Genomic DNA, 23,156 nt, shown 5'->3' with positions numbered 1-23,156 from the left:
GAATGAATACCCCCAGGAATAATTTGTTGGGTATACCAAGGGTGACGCAACATATGCTCTTGCGACATCTGCTCCTGTCTTAATATCTCAGATGGGCATTGTGTTTAATAGGGTTAGGGTCGTAATAGAGTTTTTGATTCAGAACAATGTGAAGATAATGATTAGGATTTATGTAGTTTTGGAGGTTAGATTTTATATTCAGCTTAACATGCAAATTTTCCATCGGAGCAATTGTCGCCAGAGCAAATATCATAGAACCTTACCAAGTGCTAGAAACACAAGGCAGAGCTTAACCTGGGGTAATATATTGTGCACTGTTGAATCAGTGGTTACACAGATGGAGCTAAATGAATAATAAATATTATTAAGCAGGTTTATGTAATAACAAAAGTGGTATTTGATTGTTCTTTTATTACTTACAAGCTTGGAAAAGTTCTCTTGGAGACCATTAAGTTCTACCTTTCCATCATCATCAACCCCAGAATACTCCACATTGTACCAGTGCACACGTGATCCCTATAGAAACAAACCACAAAATATTAAAGAAAAAAAAATCAACTCCAATTAATCAATTTAGCATTCAAATTATTGTTTAACAAAGCATACTAAGTGTACATGAAATGCAACGTCGACCCATCTTTGTGAAACTACATACTATATGAACACAATATTAAAGCCATATCTACAGTTGTGGCAATGAGAGAGAAAGGCTTCAAAATCATGGTTAGCTGTCAGAAAATACATAAAGATTTTTTTTTACCTCCAGTTAAAGGATTTATTTACACCATTGCAACATAACACATTATAAAAATGATGAGATGACATTTTGAAAAATTATATCGATACAAAACAATTACATAGTAATGCAATCATCCAATAATCTTACATGAGTTATAACATATTGAAGACATAAAGTGAAAACAAAAGAGTTACTGAGTTTCATACGTATTCAGTAATTTCTCTGGGTAAATAAACATATCTTTTTCTGTACCCAGCTTTCATTTCTACTCTACTTTCTATTTCTGTTAAGAATATGAATGTCAGATTACATGTATCTCTCTTTTCTTTTCCAGATATGTTTCTTGAAACAATGACTTTGTGAATGCACAAAGTGCAATGGTCAGAAGTAAAACGAAATTTTTGTCTACTTCACGTTTAAACAAAATTTTATAATTGATTTCTAAATCTTTATGAAATGATTTTTTAGTCAGTTCTTTCAAGTATTCAAAAATACAAATACATAAAGATAGTATGATGAAATCTAGACCAAAACCAGAGTGTGCTGAAAACCACCAGCTGAACAACAGACATGGCCATATGCAATGGTAGTGCTTGCAAAAAGGCCCATCAACTCATTGAATTCCGAGCTTATTTGGCTAATTGCTCAGCAAATACTCATTATTGACCAATAATATTTGACTCACATTTGTTTTTTAGGTGGTCTGTCTCTGACAGATCACCTATTGATTTCGTCAGAATTTTCTTTCTTTATTTCTTTCTTTATTCTTGGCACCTATGTTTGTCGCCAACTTTTCTCGAAATTGGCTGAATCAATTTTGCTGATTTTTTCGTCATATATAGAATCTATCATAGAGACGGCAAAATAAGCTTTTCAAGGTCATATGGTAATGATGACGTCATCTACGCGCCATTTTGTAAAATTCTTCATTTGATCATATCTTCATTATCAATTATCAAAAATTAACAATATTTACATGACATTAACTTCATGTCAAGGGTCAACTGTCAATGTCATCAAAGGTCATGTAGAGGTCATGACGCGCGCGTACGCGCGCGTCAAAGGTAAAAAAATCGTCCAAATGACCTATAAAATTTTTTGGGTACGTTTCAGGTCATTTTGAGCATTTCAAAAATTTGCGCACGCGCACGTATGCGCGCGCGTTTCCGCGCGTTACACCATAACACAACGCAGAAAAACCGTTTTTTTAATATCATTGCATTGCTAATAAAATTCTGAGCAATTTGATACCTTGATCAACCTTCTACAACCATTAATAACGAAATTAACACCCGTTAAACTTTGCAGCACGTGTGCGCGCGAGCTCTCACAATAGGCCATATATGGGCAAAAACATGCCTATTGTAAATTCACTGTAGCTCTTTAAAAAGTCCGTTGACCCCCAATTTTTTTTGATATATCGATAGAGTATTAGTTGTAGATTTGATTTCATGTCACCATTGTCCCTAAATTATATCGTGACGTCATCAAATAGGCGCCCAAACTAAAAATTTCATTTTTTTCAAAAATGACGTCATCAAATTTATGCAAATTTGGCTGTAACTTCTCGAATATAGATCATTTTTCGCCCAGATTTCAATATGTTGTAGTTTATAATGTACTCTTTCTCCTCAGTTAAGATGAATATTCGTTTTGAGAAACGCATCATTGCGTAAAACAGCGATGAAAAGAGGCATGTAATTTTTCCTCATTTTGCGTGTAATCTCTATGGGACATGACTTTTTCCCAAAACTAGATTCGACATTCCTCTATTTCGTGAGCCATATCTCCATTTTTTCTTGTCAGCTTTTAACATGTTGTAGCTGAGATTCTGGGCTATCGGAAGTGTGCCCTTCATTTTTTGATCAGATGCCGGGATCATGCCCGTATTTCACTTGCAAAATTGGAATTGTAATTTTCAAAATTGCTTACGTGTAATCTCTATGGGGAATATCGTGGCTCAATGGATAACGCATTTGACTTGCTTTCTCGAGGGCGGAGGTTCGATTCCTGGGGTAGAAAAGATGATTTTTTTTCATTTTTTTTTTCTTTTTGCCACCTCTTACATGATCCTTTATGATGATTAAAAGGTATGAAAGTTAAAATTTAGCAAGATAAAACAGATTATAATTGTTTTTTTCATATCACATGTATTTTGTGTGTAATCTCTATGGGACATGACTTTTTCTCAAAACTAGATTCGACATTCCTCTATTTCGTGAGCCATATCTCCATTTCTTCTGGTCAGTTTTGCCGGAGCTTTTAATATGTTATAGCTGAGATTCTGGGCTTTCGGTAATGTGCCCTCCACTTTTTGATCAGATGCCGGGATCATGCCCGTTTTTCACTTGCAATATTGGAATTGTAATTCTCAAAATTGCTTACGTGTAAAGTCTATGGGAAACATTAATAATCACATTGAGCAATGGTCAAAATTTATTCTTAGGATGTCTAGAATCAAGATTATCAATCATATCTAAATTATTCATTTTATACATTAGCCGACTCTGAATGAAAAATCATGACAGACCACCTAATTCGTCCGCATGACGAATTAAATTCTAGTTTTTTTTTACATTTATGAATACCAACACTTGGGTGGTCTTTCATGGGTAATTTAAACTTATTTTATGATCATTAGCACCAAATGGAAGTTACATTTAATTTGATGTTGCCTCATTCATTTTCATCAATATGAAAATCAGAAAAAACAAACTCGGTTGTGTTCAAAAGTTAGTGATCCCTACCACAAGATGCACTCCTTCATGCCGAGTGTTGAATGTAGACAACAACAGAACAATGTTCGGCGAGCCCAGAGAAGCAATCTTCATTACATATAATATTCCATCATCTGACTCGACAATTAAATATCTAACTCTGTAAACACCTTTTAACACTTTAAATATATTAATTTTCTGGTGGGATTCACTAACTTTTGAGCACCAATATATCTCTGCTTAAAAAGAAGATGTCAAAGTCTGCTCATCTCCTACTAGTAACAGGTACATGCCTACTTACCAGCCTTTCCCTCAGCATTTGTTTCAGAACCTCCATCTTATGAGGGGCGATAGGGTTAGGGTCAACAAACTCATCTTTGAATTCAGACGGTAGTGTCTGCAAGAAACTTTGGTCCCTAATCATGAAGAAAGCTGCAAGTCATAGAAAAGGAAATGGAAAGTGATTACGGAGATTGACTGTAGTCATCATGACAAACCTTCTCCCCCAACTACATTATCTTCATCAGCAGTAAACCACCACTGCAATCATTACCAGTTGTAGTGCTCAGGAACAGCTGCAGAATAATCACCACCACATCACCACCACCACCACCACCACCATCATCATCATCCTCACCATCACCATCACCATCACCATCATCATCATCATCATCATCATCATCATCAAGATTATGATCATGATCATCATCATAATCATCATGATCATCACCACTACCACCACCACCAACACCACCACAAACCATCAGCAGCAGCATTATCATCATCTGCAGAACACTATCACCATCATCATCATCATCTGCAAGAAACTTTGGTCCCTAATCATGAAGAAAGCTGCAAGTCATAGAAAAGGAAATGGAAAGTGATTACGAAGATTGACTGTAGTCATCATGACAAAGCTTCTCCCCCAGCTACATTATCTTCATCAGCAGTAAACCACCACTGCAATCATTATCAGGAACACCTGCAGAATAATCACCACCACCACACCACCACCACCACCATCATCATCATCTTCATCATCATCATCAACATCCTCATTAATATCACCATCACCATCATCATCATCGTCATCATCATCATCATCATCATCTTCATCATTAATATCACCATCACCATCATCATCATCATCAAGATTATGATCATGATCATCATCATAATCATCATGATCATCACCACCACACCACCACCACCACCACCACCACCACTATCATCATCATCATCATCATCATCCTCATCATCACCATCAATATCATCATGATCATCATGATCATCATCATCATCATCAAGATTATGATCATGATCATCATCATAATCATCATGATCATCACCACTACCACCACCACCAACACCACCACAAACCATCAGCAGCAGCATTATCATCATCTGCAGAACACTATCACCATCATCATCACCACCACCATGATCATCATTATCATGATCCTTGTTGTCATCATCATCATATCGTCACCATCACCGTCATCATAATTATCATCGTCACCATGATCATGATCATGATCATCATCATCTTATCACCACCACCACCACCACCATTACCACCACCAAAATCATCATCTCCAGAATACTTAAATTATCCCCCACCTCCCTAATGCCCTTTTTACACAGGATTTTCTTAACCTCGGACTATCGCTAACCCCGTACTATCCTTAACCCCGTACTATTTCACTCGTACACTTTTTACACACACTACAATTTCCTTAACCCCGTACTATAGGTGGGGCCAAATTGCCATTTAGCCCCACCTATAGTACGGGGTTAAGCTTAGCCCACTTTCGTTTTACACATGCGATCTTAACCCCGTACTATTGCTCTTAGCACCGCAATTGGTGGGATAACCCTGCTTTTTTGCAGGGCCAAATAATCCCGTACTATAGGTGAGGTTAGCCCACTTTGCAAAAACGCTGTGTAAAACGAAAGTGGGCTAAGCTTAACCCCGTACTATAGGTGGGGCTAAATTGCCATTTAGCCCCACCAATAGTACGGGGTTTAGGAAATTTTAGCCTGTCTAAAAAGGGTATAACATATCTAGTACAGAGAGGCAAATGCTTACAATTTGGATTATCTATCCTGTACGCTCCATGGAGGATCTCCATCTCTGTGACTGAAAGACCATGGACCCAACGGTATTCTCTTGACAATGCCTCTGGTACATCATGAGCTGTGGGAATCCAGCCACAACGCTCACTGGAAAAAAAAGAAGAACAAACAATAAAGGTCTTGTATCTAGTTTTTAGAGATACAAAATCTAGGGGTAGTTTTAGTCTGCAAGCACAGACTCTTATTTGACACTTTAAACCAACAATAATGCAGAGTGAAGACTAGACTCCAAACCCTCTGTCTGATGGTAGAGTCAGCTACAGTACAAGGTATATCTAGTCTCCCTACTTCAGACCCTGCATTATGCACTATGCGAATAGTGAAACTAAAGGTCTGTGTCTGTAGACTAGGGTTTTTTGGTGAGCTTTGCTTGAGGAAAGTGGTATGAATGTGCAGCCCAAAGGACCTGACTGGGACTTTCCATCTTGTCTCAAGACTTACTTGATGATTAAAGTTTTAATAAGGGTCTGTGTGGGCAGACCAATTGGGAGTGGGGGCAGGGCCCTGGGAACGATTTTTTTTTTGCTGGGGGTGCTGAAGTAAATTCAACAAGCAAAAAAAATAAAATAAAAAGGTTTCAACATTAAAACCTTGTTCATTTTCCATACATTTCTCCAATTTGACACACCTACCAGAATCAGACCAGTTCGTAGTTACTTCTGGACAATTTTGGTCAGATGACCTTTCATTTCTTTCATTATGATAGACAGATTTCAAACAAGATATTACCTAAGCTTGCCTTACATAGCAGGATGAAGAAATTTAATAGACCAGGTGACTAGAATAGCACACCAATGAACACTTATTTGTTGCATTCCTACTTTGAATGCATATCATAGCATGTTTGCACAATGTATTTCCCAAACTGTGGAATACCAGTGTTCGTGGATTCAAAAGAATATATGAATAATCAGGACATCAAAGTTGGTGCTTATCTCATTAGATTTTAAACCACCATGTCATTTAGTACAAATGAGGTCCTCTGATCATGTGTACAATCTTTTGATCATGCACAGAAAGGAACTACAAACTGGCTTATTCCAGGAGGTGCTGCCTATGGAAAGTAATACACGCAGCACCCCCTGGGAAAATCTTGGGGATGCTTCAGCATCCCGCTTCCCACCGCCATGAGTGGGGGGTGGATGGGGTGGAGGGGGAATCATAAAGCTCTTCATAACTAAGCACTACTCTATGTACTTGTCAGATTCTCAATGATTTTTATTTCTACCAGCTTAAGTTGAATCTGATCTCTGTACATTAAAATACCTGTACTTTCACAAGCATCTCTCAATTCAAGTTTAATTATTTGTCTGAAGTTGATACAGGTTATCGGAAATTAGTGCTGGTCGATATTTGATAAAATTTGCAATGTTAATCAATTATATTGCAAAGTCTGAAAATTCATTCATTATGACCTGCAATTCTGTAAGAGTATGGAGGGGAGAAATGAAAGAAATGCTTTCATCAGTGTTTGTCCATGAAGAGCGGACATTTGCATACCAACTTACGAAGTTTTAAGCTGGGTAAACGCTATACAAAGCAGCATTTTAGTCAATAAATAGTAATTAACTTTTCACAATCGACAATATTGTGGTCATATCATGTTCCTACGACATAAAGATAATACATTAATCAGTTATGGAATATTCATTATTTTTTTGCAATAATGCAAAATACTGATAATATCAAATTATTTGGGGTGTCTCATTTAACACTATTCTTAAACATGTAAAAATGTGCATTACGTACATTGTATGAACTGGGGGGTGTTTCACAAAGATTTAAGTATGACTTAGAGTCGCACTTAAATACCGAGTTGCGTACGGTATGAAAGGCTTGACCGCATTGGTCAGATCGTGTCATGAGGACACGCACTAATGCGTATCTATCAATAAGATCGCGCGTTGCATATCATGTACGCGTCGGCATTTAAGTGCGACTTAAGTCATACTTAAATCTTTGTGAAACACCCCCCAGGTCTATGAAACATTTCCGATATTTCTTTACCAAAGACAGATTGCAATTGGTTCCTGAACTGTGCTGTGATTGGTAAAGTAGAAAAATTTACTGCCCTAGCCGTAAAAAATGGCCGTAAACATGGATATCTATTTTTATATGATATCTTGTTATTTATGACTTCAGTTTACACTTTTTCCATAGATCCTCATCTCCAGCATTGGGGCCAAAGGACAAGTACAGAAAGCCAGAAGGTACACAGTATCACAATAAAATTTACCTTGTGAGATTGAGGAAGAATGGCATGATGTTATCTTGGTAGCATCTGTCTATCTCTCCAAGGCATGTCCTCAGTGTTTCCTCGGATGTTGTATCTTTTGGAACACCCTGTAGTTGAAATAAGGAATAAATGTTAAGCGTGTATACACAAATATATGATTATTTTTACTCAATACTAATCATTTACGATGGTGTCTATCTCTCCAACCATGTCCTCAGCGTTTCCTTAAATGTTGTTTCTTTTGGAACACCCTGTATTTGAAATAAGGAATGAATATGTAAAGCATGAATGTGCAGCACATTCATGATTTAGTTTTCTTCCCCCATAATAATAATTCATGATGGTGCTTCAGAAAAGAAAGTCAAACTTGTAAAATTGCAATAAAATAAGAGAGAAAAAACAACTACCTGACCTTAAGGCTTGCAAAGTTTCAGGAGATATGCTCACTGAATAAATCTTTATGAAAAATGAATTCATGTAGAAAATAGTGTGATTTTTATTTTAATCGGAAATTTCTGACTCAAGAAAGTTCTGTTGTGTTCCGACTTGATCTGTTTATGCAGTCACAAGTAGATGTTTGCTACATATACACAATGAACATGATGTAGCTCATCAGCAGGGCTACTACAAGTCTAGCTACAACCCAAACTACCCAACAAACAGCTGCAATATACAGTAGGGGAGATAGAGGTTAGTTGGAACACAGGGTACATGTAAGTTGAAACATTGTAATTTTCTTTAACATCTGTAAAATAAATTTATGCAATACTGCCCTCAATTTATTGCTATCAAAATTACAATGTTTAAACTTACCCTGCATTTCAACTAAACCCGATCTCCCCTACATGTACATATCATTGTGTCGGACACAGAGCCTTCTTGCCACAGCAAATCATTTTTGTGCACCACGTCGGCCCTTAGGCAATGCCCTCATGCATGCTGCTAAGGGCGTTTTTGCACTGACAAGTGACATGCATGATGTTATACTGTATTGAACAATATCTCTACATGCAAAAATTATTCCTCAAAGTCAGTGACAATGTAGCTGTAATTCCAAAGTGTACTTTTGGTGGCAGAGGTGGGATAGTCCATGCCATTGTACAGGTTCATTGTCATTGTGCATGTGCACACATTTTTTAATGGACACAATTAGAATAATTACTCCCTTTTAACAATAATTTCATAAAATGGGGTTGACACAACTCAAAACTAGAATCTTTTTGCGTGAGTACATCTAAGTATCATGGCAGACATTCTAATAATGACCTTTAGTGGCATCCAAGCCCAAGGACTAATCTATACTCCCATTGCTTTATTGTTGACACTGTTACCATGACACACATTTTGTATATTCCTCACCACTTTATTGGTATCGCTCCATTCATTGTCCATGCATGCACTCAACCCTGATTCCGAACTGTGTGTTCAAGTGTAATGCTGACGCTGTTACTTACAGTGTACATTTATAGTTTTCAATATGCCAGAGAAATTCTATAAACGTGGAAATGCATGCCAGATTATAAGTGTGGCTCTGTGTTGATTGATTTTTCTGTGCATACGTCCTCATTTTGAACTATGTTACCTTTATACAGCAGACAGAGCAAAATACAGCATTTGGTGATCAATTTACATGTATCATCACGTTTCGCATTAATATATTTTGAAAAATATCTTTTATAAATATAAATACAATAGTTTTTTTTCTCCTGATTAAACCATGAGAAGGATGTAAGGGCAAGTCCAAGAATTCGCGCGCGTTACGTATGGGACATTTCAGAGGCTTTAATGACCTGAAAAATAGTGTTAAATGACTTTGATTAGATTGAATACCCTCATGATGGTAGACATCTAGGAGAAGAATAATCATGCAAAAAATTGTGACATATGACCTTGATCTTGACCTTTTAGAGCGAAAAGATTCCCCGTTACGTATGGGACGCAGAGAAAAGACAATTTTTAATACATTTGTTTCAAGATGAGAATTCTCTGAAAGTATTTCACTTGACAACTTGAAACTTAGTGTGATAGAAGTCTCAATACTATAGTATATTTATGGCAAGTTTCATGTCATAAGCCAAATCCCTCTAATTACAGACTCTAATTAAACAAATTAATGACATGTTACGTATGGGACATTTTGTCCCCATAGAGAACGTACACAATTTTCCCCATAATTCAAAAAATTGAAATAATTTAAAATATGGAAATAACAAAAGAGTTTCTTTCTTTTTAAATGTTCTACTGAGACATATTTGATATCACTGAAGGGGAAATTAGCCATTTCAACCTTTTTATTCCTTGTTTTTCATGGTTTTATGAATTTCTTATGTATTTCTATTGTTTTTATTTTTTCATATTTTTCCATTTTCACATTTTTTGTGTGCTTCAATTGTATTCATTAATCAGTATTCATAATAAATCAGTGTTTAAAAACTAAAGAAAAGGTAAATAATCAGTTTTTAGAGCACTCTTCAAATTTGTTTTTCTCCATTCACTTTGTACACAAATCTCCCCATTGACATTGTGTGTAAATGTCCCATACGTAACATGTTGTCCCATACGTAACAATTTTTTAATTAACTTTTAATTAAAAAGTAAACTCCATTTTTGAAACTTTTTGTGGTATAACATTTTCATACTTAATAAATTAGAACTTCCCAGAGATGCAACAATACAAGTATTGTATTATGAGAAATAACTTAAAAAAACATCCTCAAAATGTTACGTATGGGACATTCCATCCTTGGACAAGACCTAATTTGCATAATTAATTAGATGACACCACTTTTTTCTGCCAAAAGTAATAAGATGTAAGGGGGTCCATGTCCCACCTGTGACTAAATCTCAGAAGTTTTGTTTTCATTTTCTATGAGTTTTTATAATTGTCCCATACGTAACGCCCATTTTACTGATTATGCAAATTAGGTGCCCCAAATTAGCATAAATATGCATATTATCAAATTTTTCTTGATGAAATTTTAAAATTCAACATTTGGACTCTCTTACCCCACCAAAGATAACTTCTTAAATTAAAGATGAAATTTTGCCTTCCAGGGTGACCTTTTCTTGGACTTGCCCGTAAATAAACAAAAGAAGCATTACAGTGTACACAAATTCTTGACACTCATACATGTAGCTTCCCTCAACTTTAGCCTGGACTTACACCTTGGCTGAAGTTAAACTGGACTTCAGATTACTGGCCATAGATTTGATAATTTCATCCTTTTTTCTCAAGCAGCGTGGAATTCTGCTTGTGTACACGGTAATACATGGTATTAAAGGGCCTACCCAAATCAAATTGTGTTACAAAACGTAATGGGTTTACATGAAGGAAAAGTCCCTAACCTTTAATTGGTCTTTATGTTATGTTCATGGCATGAAATGAGAACAGTTCATGCAATATCCACAAGGTGACATTAAAAATGATTGTATGGGTACATCCAGACCATTTTCCTATGTACGAGGATATAGGCTATAGGAAACATAAAATCATCATGCATATTACATTTAGGCTCATTGCATCTCATACTTAAATGAAAGGTCCCAATAAAAAATGCCTACTTTTGGCAAAGGGTGCTTAATCCATGCCCGAATGAAGCGTAATAATACATCTTAATAGTCCCCTGTATTACTACATGTATGATGGTAAAACTGAAACCACCTTGAGAATTCAAGCTATTGATTGTTTGGTACTTTGGTTGATATTTGGAATGCTGAATAAAAGGTGAAAATAGCCCCTTATACAGAGAATATTTATTTTCATTTCACTGTACCCCTGAGTGGAAATCACTAGTTTTCAAATTGGCAATGCAAAAGAACCATCAAGTTTGATGGAAATCAAAGAAAAACTTGAAAATTGAAATCTTCTAACTTACATTTGAATGTAACAGTATAACATGTTATGGAAATAGCTCAGCAATTATTGGAAGTTGCATTGCCAATTACAAATGAGGATCCACATAGAACTGGAGACTCCAAAATCTTAAAGCTAAAACAGCATTGCAAGTCATGTACTATATAACGTTCTGTTCATAAATTTCAGCAGTAGGCCAATTAATGATCATAGAGCAAAAATCATAAATTCAAATGGAATGTAATACCCAAGCCAACAAGGTATTTATGGATATGAACTGTGATTTATTGCACACAGTTATAAACTGTAATCTATGCTTCCACCATGCACATTTGCATGACATACCTGGTATACATTATGACAATATATGAACTGCATGCAATTATGTGGATCTGAAATCAATAATATTGAAAACAAGTTCTTACCTTGCTATACAAGTTAATAAAGAGAATGAAACCCTTGGAACAGATAAACAGCAACCCCCCCCCAAACAACTATTAAACAAACATAAAACAAATCAATGAAAAATCAAACAAAGACAATTATTTAAGTATTGAGATCATTAATGCTATGAAGATCCTCTCATTGGCAATGCGACCAAGATATTTGTGATGTCAGAGAAGTAGGGTATTACTCTCCCCTTTGTACCCTTTGTGTAATTATGACCTCAAAACATTGTATCTACGGTCATTCTAATGATAGTAAAAACTCTTTGTCCATAAAATATATATTCTATTTACTTAACCTCATCAGTGATCTAAATATTCAAATTCCCCAAATATTTTATATATTTGCTCAACTTTTCTCAAACTTTCATTTTTTTTTTTTGGGGGGGGGGGAGATTTGTCTGTTTTTAAGTAAGCTGACTACTTCTCAGGGTTTCATTCTCCTTAAAGTGTAAAAGACAGTATATGTACTCACCCATCTTAAATCACAGTCCACCAAATGAATCCGTCTCTTTTCACACCAAGTCCTCAGATCAGGGAACACCTATGTAAAAACAATAAATGCTTGAAGTCCTATTCCTATCAAGGATTACTTAAACATTCAAAATATACCTAACCAAAATAATGGTATATTAGAGGTCCAATCACTATCTAAATGTAATTTTATTTCATTAATTTCTTCAGCATGCATTAAATATTCTTCATATGGTGATTCGCATACATGTATTTGACATTCATAGATTAACTGTACCACCATAATTATGAACTCAACTATAAAATTACAAACAATTGCAGGAAAAGTATTGCCAACAGAGTTTCCTGTGACAAAGTATGTGTAGAGTCCAATAAAATGTAATTCCATCCAAGAACAAACTAGTTTTTAATAAACTGAAGCATTCTTCACCCTACAAAAAGTTTATTGTAAAAATAGTAGATAAAAATATAGTTGAAGGTTTCAAGGAGAATCCATCAAAGAATGAAGAAGTTACTAGATTCTTAGGTTTTTGATTTGTGGCATCTGCCCCATATGTACCTGAGGCGAGGGTTCAAATAGGCTCCACTACACTTCACTACCGCTACCCTCTGTTTCACCTAGGTGAAGCGGAGGGTAGCGCCTAGCGGTAGTGAAGTATTGTGGAGCCTATCCGAACCCTCGCCTGAGGTACTCCATATGTTATGTATAAAGCATAAATTTCATTTTTTTTAAATGGTTTATGATGACTACACTGTAAGGTTTTTAATTCAGGAGTAATTGTGAAACTATTGTCTAATGACATACAAAAGGTAAAAGAGGAAACATCATTATTTTGAGAAATTACATTTCATTGATTTTTAATACAAGATATAAGGAAGGTGCTCGCTGCTCATAGCATCTGTCATGTATCAAGTGTGCTAAAAGAACCACTGGTTTTGTGCTTCCAACAATGAACAATACATACACATGTACCAGTATTGTACATTGTAGACAATGGCTTTCTGCCCCATTAATTTACCGGGTAAGTTCATTTACAATGGGACTATAAACTAGATTTAGTAGTTAACTTTGATTAAAAACAGATCAGTTATAGCTGTGTATCTAATAGAAATAGTCTAGAGGTGTCTATTTTTGTGTATTCATATGCATTCCTCAAACAATCCAAAAGAGGGGCATAGCCGGAAATATGAGCGCATAACAATTGCATTTCAAATATTTGAATCCTAATTATAACAATATTCTATCTTCATGATTAAATAATTGCAGATTGCATTCCTGTGTATTTTATTTTCTATACATGTATCTTTTGACATACTGCTAAAGATTTCAGTGATTTGATCAGAATTGAGTATTTTAATACATCAGAACTTTCAAATATATTATCAAATAGAGCTTTTGAAAGGAATTGCATTATTTTGACCCTGTATGCAAACCTACTCAATCACACTCACTAAGGATCATATAATTAAGACAACTCTATAGAATTTTAATAACTTGAAAGTTCAAAATCTTTTAATTGATCAGTGATTAATTATCTAGTTGTCCCGAAATTGCTGCACAGTATCTTCTAAGAATCATGTACACTTGTTTGTATGTCGTTTTTTAAAGACAGCAAAATAAACTAAAGGATGTTATTTTTCAGAAGTGTTAGTGTGGAGCCCTGCGTGTATGTAATATGTTAGACCTCTCAGCATCTGGAATAAAGATCCATAATCTATGGTAAAAACATGAAGTTTGAACATCATTAAAAAGGCAACAAGATGACTGGACCGGAACCTACATACATTTTTTTCAAATAGGGGTTCTACATGTAAAGCCAAATCTGTTTGGGTTTCATCCAGGGGGGGGGGGGGCACTCGACCAGCGTGAGTGCGTATATGCATCCCTATGGAACGGGCATGCGTGCATGATGCAGCTAGCACGGCCTCCGCCGCGTGAGCTCACGCAGAGGCGATGGTCGGACAGCGCTCTGCGGCCGCTTTTCACCAAAATTGCAACTCATTGTAGAAGATCAATGCGACTGGAACGGCATAACAAAAAATATGTGAAGTTTTGGAGAGGATTTCTTTCTTCTTTTTTCTCGATAAGTAAATGCTATTCTTTGGACCGGCTTTCTTTGTTCTTTTTCTCAATAAGACAAAAATGCTATGCCTTGGAACGGAAATTAGAGTGTAAAAATGGGGGTCCCCTCCGCGGCATATACCCACTATGCATTACATGTATATACTGAGTGCCCCATGCCCCCCCTCCCAGGCTCATACTTTCATGCCGAGCTCAATCCCCCCATGAACACACACACAAAAAAATAACTCAATGCATGTATAGTCTTCTTCTTCTTCTTCTTCTGTGTAGTCTGCTTCCTTCAATCCTGAAGATTCTTGCAGAACTTGGTGAGGTGTGTGTCACAAGGATAAAGTGCATGTGCCAAATATATACATGGTGCAAGTAAAAACAGGTATTGATCTAGCTGTTGTTGCCTTTCGTCAGTTGCAGACGAAAGGCTTCGGTTGATGGTGCTGTCACAACATTTACTGGGAGAGTGTTCCACATCTTGATGGTTTTGGGGAAGAAGGAGCATTGATGTTGTTGGGTCCTTGATTGAGGCATCAGATATCCTTGAGTGTGAACAGCTCTTGTTGATCTGGTACATTTGGTGATGTATGCATCAGAGTTGAATGGGACAAGCTCGTTGTGGATCTTGTAGAACATCACAAGGCGAGAGATTTCCCGTCGTTGTTGAAGGGATGTCCATCCTAGCTCCTGCAGCATCGATGACACACTTGATGTGTTGTGATATCGATTCAGCGTGAATCTAGCTGCTCTGCGTTGGATCATTTCAAGCTTGTAGATGTTCTTGGAGGTTGATGGATCCCAGACAGTAGATGCATATTCCACCAAAGGTCTGACGAGTGATTGGTATGCTGTAGCTTTCAACTTGGGAGAGTTTACTCGCAGGTTTCTTCGTAGGAAGGCAAGGGTGTTGTTAGCCTTTTGACAAACATTGCTAACACTAGTCGCGCCAACAGTAATAACTACATGTATTTAGGATTAGTGATGTGATGATGAACGAAAAAAGTGAAACTGAAAGTGAAACAGTGAAAGTGAACAAATTTACTACTAAAAATCTTGAGTCTTGACAAGTTGACTCAAGACAATCGAGAGTGAATCTATTTTATTTTTGCCCTATGTAGTTGTGTGGCTGGCAGTGGCTGCACATACAAAAAATAATGGAAAGCAGGAGTACTTCGCAGTTTATCTCACTATGCACACTTTGTAATGTGAGAGTAAGACACCTGCCTATATATTGCGCAACCTCTGCAAATCATCGAGTCAGTGGCATTGGCATTGCCATTGCCATTGCATTGACAATAACACCCGGTACCGTACCAACCTGCTATGTCTCTGCTTACCTCTTTCACCAAAACCTCTCGCTCTGCATGAAAATCCTTGAAGGTGGATGATACAAATATTCTGACCGTTTTCCATCCTGACCGTCGGACCACCAGTTTTCTCATGTCACCGTTCATGTTGCTGTCGACTGTTCCTTTCACACGATCCCAGGTTTTCTGTACCATGTATTTGTAGTCCGAAGGGCCCGATGGTACGTCTAGTGATTTGGAAGAACCACAGCCCATAGTAGTGCAGTGAAGCACGCACTGTATACTGTGCATGCACGGAAGAGAAACGCAGGTTGTTAGTCTCGGCAAAAATAGACCCTTTATCAAGCTCGAGCTTACTGGATGTACATTATGCCCATTATGCCAACAAAAATGCAACAAAATAGGCTTGTATTAGACGCCATTTAGAAAGGTTGCATTTTCTCCATGTACCATCCCGCCTAAAATCTTCTCGAATGTCTAAAAGGGTATCAACTACAACATTCTAAACCTATAACACCCAGATTTTGTTTTTATTAGGGGGCCTATATATTTCTTATATTGCTATATTAGAAAAAAATATCGTTACCAGCTGTGTGCCAACAGCAAATAGTACAAAATATTGTTCATGCAGTAATTCGAGGGGATGTTTGCCCCTTCCCCCTCGATCAACAATGGTCTCTATTATCAGTGGCGTAACTACGGGGGGGGGCACGTGCCCCCCCAATCGGCTGGCCAAAAAAAAAACGGGGAAAAGGAGAAAAAAGAGGGAGAAAGGAAGAGAAACGTAGTGGGGAAAGAAGAAATGATTGTTCATTACAATATGTTATATTACATTATGTTATGTTATATCACAAAAAAAACATTATTTCATCACTTTATGAAACGTTATCTGCTCAGGGCCTATGTCTTCATTGTTCGTGGTGCTCGCATAGACTGTTTAACGAGATTGATTGATTGACTGATTGATTTTATTGTTTACTTCTGCAACCACATCATACGTATATAATACATTTTCCATAACATAACAAACATAGTATATTGAGAATTTTTTTGGCATGAATCATAACTAAGTGTACTAAAATTATCATTACAAACAAAACTGATCTCATACCAAATTAGTTAACATTTACAATTTGCAGGAAAAGGATTGTCATTATAAGATTGCTTGAAAAAATGACAACCCCAGGTTAAAAATCATTGTTTTAATATAATACATTAATACAGCAGAATCGATATACATGTACAGTACATTTCATGAAAAACAGCAGTAATGTAATTTGAGCATTGAAGATGGAGATGATAAGGATGAAGATGATGGTGAAATGGTAAAGATGAAGGCGATGGAGAGGATGATGATGGTGATGATCTATAACCCTGTTGAACTAAAACCTCCCGTTTTCATATCAATATACTGTACGCCAAATATAATTTCCTCGCAATTCGAGTTATTGTTTCATGTAGTAACATTTGCTTCTTTTCATGACCACTTAAAGTGATTGCCCTATTTCAAGGTCTTAATATAAAACATATTCTGTCCGTGCTAACGTTCACATTAGTTGATTGGTGAGATGTCTGCTCTTCATAAATTCCTAAAATCATTCCTTAAATATTTCAACTTTTCTGATCTCAATATTAAAAATTTTCAGCTCGCGCTTCGCACTCGCATCAATTGGTAAGTGAAATACGTACGGTCTTAGTGAATCCCTGCAAACAAGCCTCTTCAGGTCTGAATTTTCTAAATTTTCAGCTCGCGCTTCGCGCTCGCAGTATTTTATTAGTGAGATGCGTATGACTATGACTGCAAAATGTGCTTCATGTGTTTAGATGGCATTATAACATTAGATGACTATGATGAGATATGTATTATATACTCTTAATGGATTCCGAAAATATAGTCCTTAAAATGTCCCTGTTTAGGGTCAATATATACAAAACTTTCAGCTCGCGCTTCGCGCTCGCATTGCTTGTTTCCCGAGAGGTACGTATCATGATTACAAACAAATTGCTTGTACTATCCCTTTTTAGGTCTGAATATCAAAAATTTTCAGCTTGCGCGAAGTCAGTGAGATACATATCCGTTTAATGGCACTGCATGTCCTTAAAATGTCTCTATTAGGTCAGTATACCTGGCAACTGAACGCGCTTCGCGCGCCCCCTAAGTGACACAAATTTTTTGCTGGTGCCCCCCCAATGCCGTGACCCACGGTACGCCACTGACTATTAGTGAACATTTTTTTCCTTAAATTTCATACGATCCCACCGCTGCCACCGAAAGATGACAGTTCAGCTAGTGCACGAGTAATGAATCAGGCAAACATTCAATTTTGTTTTTGTCATTCGAATTGGATTTTAATCATGCCAAATCTTTGAAATCATTTTTTTTTAGAGAGGTGTTGGGGGGGTGAGAATCATGCCTATAGTCATGCTCCATGCTGGCTATAGGCCTCCATCTGGCAAATCCAGCTGAATGTTCAACATAAAGTCTACATATAGAAGACTGCTTCAGCTCCATCTTTCTGGAATGCTCTGCTACCGAGGATCCACTTAACATGCAGAATCACTCGATACATTAAAAACATGTTATTTTTATTTCATGCAATTTTTGTTAATTACATTTTTTTTCAGGTTATTGTAATTCAGAACAGATTTTTAAAAATATGGTGCTTCATAAAAGATGTTTATATTGATGTTGATTTTTATTTTATATTATCATTGGTATTATTGCATCGAATTTGTCATTTTTTTAATATTTAAGGGGTACTCGAGGCTAAAAGTATGATCTCGACCAGGTAAAGAAAAATCAGACAAACAAAACACACACACAAAAAATGATCAAAGTCGGACAAGAACTAATAAAGTTATGGCATTTTAAATATTCGCATTATTTGGGTGAAATAGTTCTAGGCATGCGCACTTAAAATGTTGGGCAACATACTGTCCACTGCATTGGGTAATGTATGTTGGTAAAAATAAATATGGGCAATTATAATCCAATCAAGAAAATTTATCACCCAATTAATAGTTTTTATCAATACCCAATTTGGTCAGATTTTGACCAATAGATGTGTGGACAGTATGTTGCACAGGGTTGGTTGAAAGTTGGGCATTTTTGCCAACTATTTCAAGAGTGTGTCTTCATGAATATCCAATAAGCAAACTGATGATGTCATATCCCCACTTTTTTTTATTTTATCCTATGGCCTTCCTCCATGAACTAAAAAAAAATGATTGACAACTGAATAATGCATTGGCTATTCATTGCTGCAACTTAAAATATTGAACGGGGAGACATATCATTCATACATGTAGGAAAAACGAAATAATTTTGATTTCATGTAATAACATAGGACACAGGAAAGTGGGGATGTGACATCATCAGTCCCCTAATGAATATTCATGATGACGTGCATGATAACTGTTTTCACATAATATTGCTAAACTTTAAAATTAAATAACTTTGCTATTTGTTATCAGATTTTGATGAAATTTTCAGCAAAATGGTAATTGGATTTTACTCCATGATATATTTATTTGTTTTCAGTCCGGAGTACCCCTTTGAGCCTATAAATAAATAGCATCAGTAAATTATTAATAGCATCATTACTAGCATCATCACCATTATTGGCCTATATTCTTTCACCGATTTTTCATTTAAACTTCACTCATCATGTTTTTCTATTTCTCTTTAATCTAAACTAATTTAAAATTAGAATCAATTTATTTCAAAAGGAATCTTACGAAAAATCAAAACACATAATATGGTTGATGATGTTGCCATAGCTGTTGCTAAATACATAAAGATTATCATATCATTATGTATTTATCAATGTATAAACACGAGATCATTCATTTGAATTCAGTCAAACAATATGCGTTAATAAAACAATACTCCTTAAAAAAATAAATCAATAATTCAGGGGCCACCCTAACTTACAGCAATGCATGATGATGTATACAAAACATGGACAGTGCAATGCCTATAAGGTAATTGAAACTAATTGATGCTTATCGGAATTCAGGTAAAAAAAAATCATTTCATTCCATTTAACGTGGATTTTAATCTTATTTTTGTTTTACAAATTATGATGACAAAGAAAATAGTTATTTGTAACATAAAAATAGTTAAGAAGTTGTGGATCGAAAATAAGACAAAATTGTTTGTAATGGATACACAAAACACAAACACAATCGCATCGAATTTTGATGCGATATCACAAAGTAACTTTATAGAATAAGAGCAAGTGAGTCTGTTCAAGCTTTACTTTTCTATAGGCCTAAACTAGTGAGGAAATCAAGTATATTCTAAGGCTCAAATTTGTAGAAACCTTAATTTAGCCCTAAAATACAAAAAAATATTTTACTATAATACCTCGGTCACATTTGCTCTACGGCGGCCGTACGGCAAGTCGGAAACAGCCGTTTTAACATTTTTTGCAACAGCTAAATATAGGTTGTTTGCCGTACAGCAAATGTGACCGAGATAAAAGTTTAGGTGCGATCATTACATGTACAAGAAAAAACGACGAATCATTTAAATGCCCCCCCATATTTTCAATACTAAAGAATACAATCGAGTTAAAGGGATGGTCCAGGCTGGAGATATTTATATCTCAATAAAAAGAGTAAAATTCAAAAAGCAGATTGCTGAAAATTTGTTCAAAATCGGAAAACAAATATTTTACATTTTAAAGATTTGTATTATTCCGGTGCTAACGGTTCTAGGCATGTCTTTATGAATATTCATTAGATGGGCTGATGTCATATCCCCACTTGTTCTTTTGTATTTTATTATATGAAATTAGGTTTATTGAAAAAAAATTACCAAGAACGAAAACAATTGGATTGACAACTGCATTAGATATTTACTGCTGCAACTTATTTTATCATAATGGAGACACATCATTTACATAATCGTATGAAAAAATGAAACATTTATGATTTCATGTAATAACATAAGAAAAAAGTAAAGTGGGGATGTGATTTCATCAGCCCACCTAATGAATATTCATGACGATGTGCTTATAATCGTTATCATCATTCATTAATTGTTAAGGCTGCATGTACGCAGAAATTTGTGGCTGGGTGGGGGCATGACACACAAAATTTTTCGAAAAACTCAAAAGCGAGGGAGTAAAGCCATTGAGCTTGTCATTATTTTGGACGGTTTTCCATTTTGTAAAGTGAAATTGAAAGATTTCGTGCATACTTTTGGTGAATTTTGTGAAATTTTCAGTAAAAAATGGAAGTTTCTAATTTTTTTCTGGGAGCAACTACCCCCTGGTCCCCCGCTGCATACGGCCATGCTCATTGTTCTCATTATCATTATCGCTATTAACATAATCAATACTTAAGTTTAATAAACAAAATGTAAATAGATAAGAGTAAACATGACCAATAAAGAAATATAAGCGATGGATAAATTAGAATGAATTAATGAATAGCAAATCAAAGAATACAATAATTATTGTAGAATTAGATTAAGAAACAACAAATATATATATTTTCTCATAATTGGTAAACACACTACAATTACAATATTGGGTAAAATCGGCACAAGCATATTTAAAAATCAGTTACTTTATTTGTAGGCCCTACACAAAGTATTGATCATTTTCATCGTTGAGAATTTTTTTTTTAACCAAAGTAATTACTAACAAATACATTATATATTTCAAAATATGCCTATCAGACAATTACTTCGACCCTTCTCACCTGTTCAGACGACCATTGTGTGTTCAAATAACGGGAGAGGAGGGGGGTTCAGCCAAACACACAAAAAGTATAGCACGTGCATGATTCATGAATGAAAATACATTATAATACATTTTGTTACCTTGATTTGTGTTACGCTGAATCTGTTATCGACTCTATACTCTATATACAAAGCACAAAATGAGCACCCACCATACTCATTCATATTTCTCAACTTGAACGCACACGTGTAGAACTACATTCATATTTATAAAAGGTCACCCTATACATTAATATGCTGCAAACTTGTATGAATATACTGAAGAATGATTCGCCACTCACCAAATAGATGCTGTGCTTCACTATACAGCGCCAATTGATAATACCACTATGACAATCTTTGTCAGCCTTCAAGAAATAGAGGCGTAAATGGGTATGATATTCGGTGAATAGTAGAAATTATGGCGTACAGAATTTTATTATGGCGTAGTCTTTATGTCTTTTATCGATCTGAAGAAGACCACGGGATTTTAATGGTCCATCAATGGACGGACTATACTTGTGGTAGGTGTATCTGTCTATTTACAAAGCATTCGCATGCTTCCATTGTAATTATGCAGGGATGGGAGGTTCTCAATGAAAAGCGTCGCCCGTTTCCCAAGCGACGAATAGATCGGGGGTTTGTTTGTGGGTTTTGTGCTGGTAGTTTCGTTTCGCAGACATCTTTGTGCAAATACCTTCGCTCCTTGAAATAGCTCCCTCCAAATAACATATTTAATTAGCCTCTTCTTAGGCATGTATCCCGAAGAAAAAGGGAATTCGATGACCTGATATTTACTTTAACCAAGCATTTAAAAGGAGTCGGCCCTTATGGCTTCTGGCTTCATTTTCAACAGATACCGCGCGCTTCATATAAGGTGATTCCTATATTCAGGGGCGACGTCACAGTATTATAGAAGGTTTTTTTTTTCTAATATGAATAACAGAGTTAAGACATAACTTTTTTTTACTTTTGCCATACTCTTTTTGATATTCTTTGATCCTCCAATGTCTCTCCCTTTTTCTTTTTTTCGCCCAGGGTGCATCATCTGTAACACTACTTGAGAAGTTCTAAAGAACTTTCCCTGTCTGTATTCAGAAGAGATGTTAGGTCGGCAGGTCTACGATATTGTTTGAAACTATAATCCTTCTAATTGATAGTTCTAAACAAAGTGTCGTTTTCGTATATCTAAAATAATGATAGACCGACACAGCAATCTCACTTTTTATTTTGTTTAATACAACGCTGTTCACTAAGTATAGAAACCTTACATTGATTGTTTCAATCATTTAAACACGCGTATACATTCTTGAAAAAAAAGAAGTTTATTTTCTTTATATTTCACTTGATACTCAATAAATTAAGCATGGTTATTCAAACTGTCAAACAGCTATGTTAAGCTTGATATAGTAAACAGCTTTGCATAAAATTTTAAAAAGCGTA

At 35.8% G+C, this 23,156-nt stretch overlaps 1 protein-coding gene across 1 annotated transcript in view; it reads right to left on the bottom strand.

The window, feature by feature from the left end:
* The window catches only part of LOC121424081 (telomerase protein component 1-like), a 42,966-nt gene extending 20,797 nt beyond the window's left edge, over positions 1-22,169 (bottom strand). The window contains exons 1-7 of the mRNA XM_041619666.1: positions 22,016-22,169; positions 16,013-16,265; positions 12,603-12,671; positions 7,829-7,935; positions 5,546-5,679; positions 3,758-3,888; positions 421-516 (exon numbers count right to left, since the gene is read on the bottom strand). Of these exons, the coding sequence (XP_041475600.1) occupies positions 421-516; positions 3,758-3,888; positions 5,546-5,679; positions 7,829-7,935; positions 12,603-12,671; positions 16,013-16,237 (762 nt within the window). The 5' untranslated portion in view covers positions 16,238-16,265; positions 22,016-22,169. The remainder of the gene's footprint in view (positions 1-420; positions 517-3,757; positions 3,889-5,545; positions 5,680-7,828; positions 7,936-12,602; positions 12,672-16,012; positions 16,266-22,015) is intronic.
* Positions 22,170-23,156: the final 987 nt, after the last annotated feature.

Source organism: Lytechinus variegatus, chromosome 11 (assembly GCF_018143015.1).
Source record: "Lytechinus variegatus isolate NC3 chromosome 11, Lvar_3.0, whole genome shotgun sequence".
NCBI classification, from domain to species: domain Eukaryota; kingdom Metazoa; phylum Echinodermata; class Echinoidea; order Temnopleuroida; family Toxopneustidae; genus Lytechinus; species Lytechinus variegatus.
The sequence above is the reverse complement of the archived record's forward strand: the minus strand, read 5'-3'. Positions and strand labels throughout refer to the sequence as shown.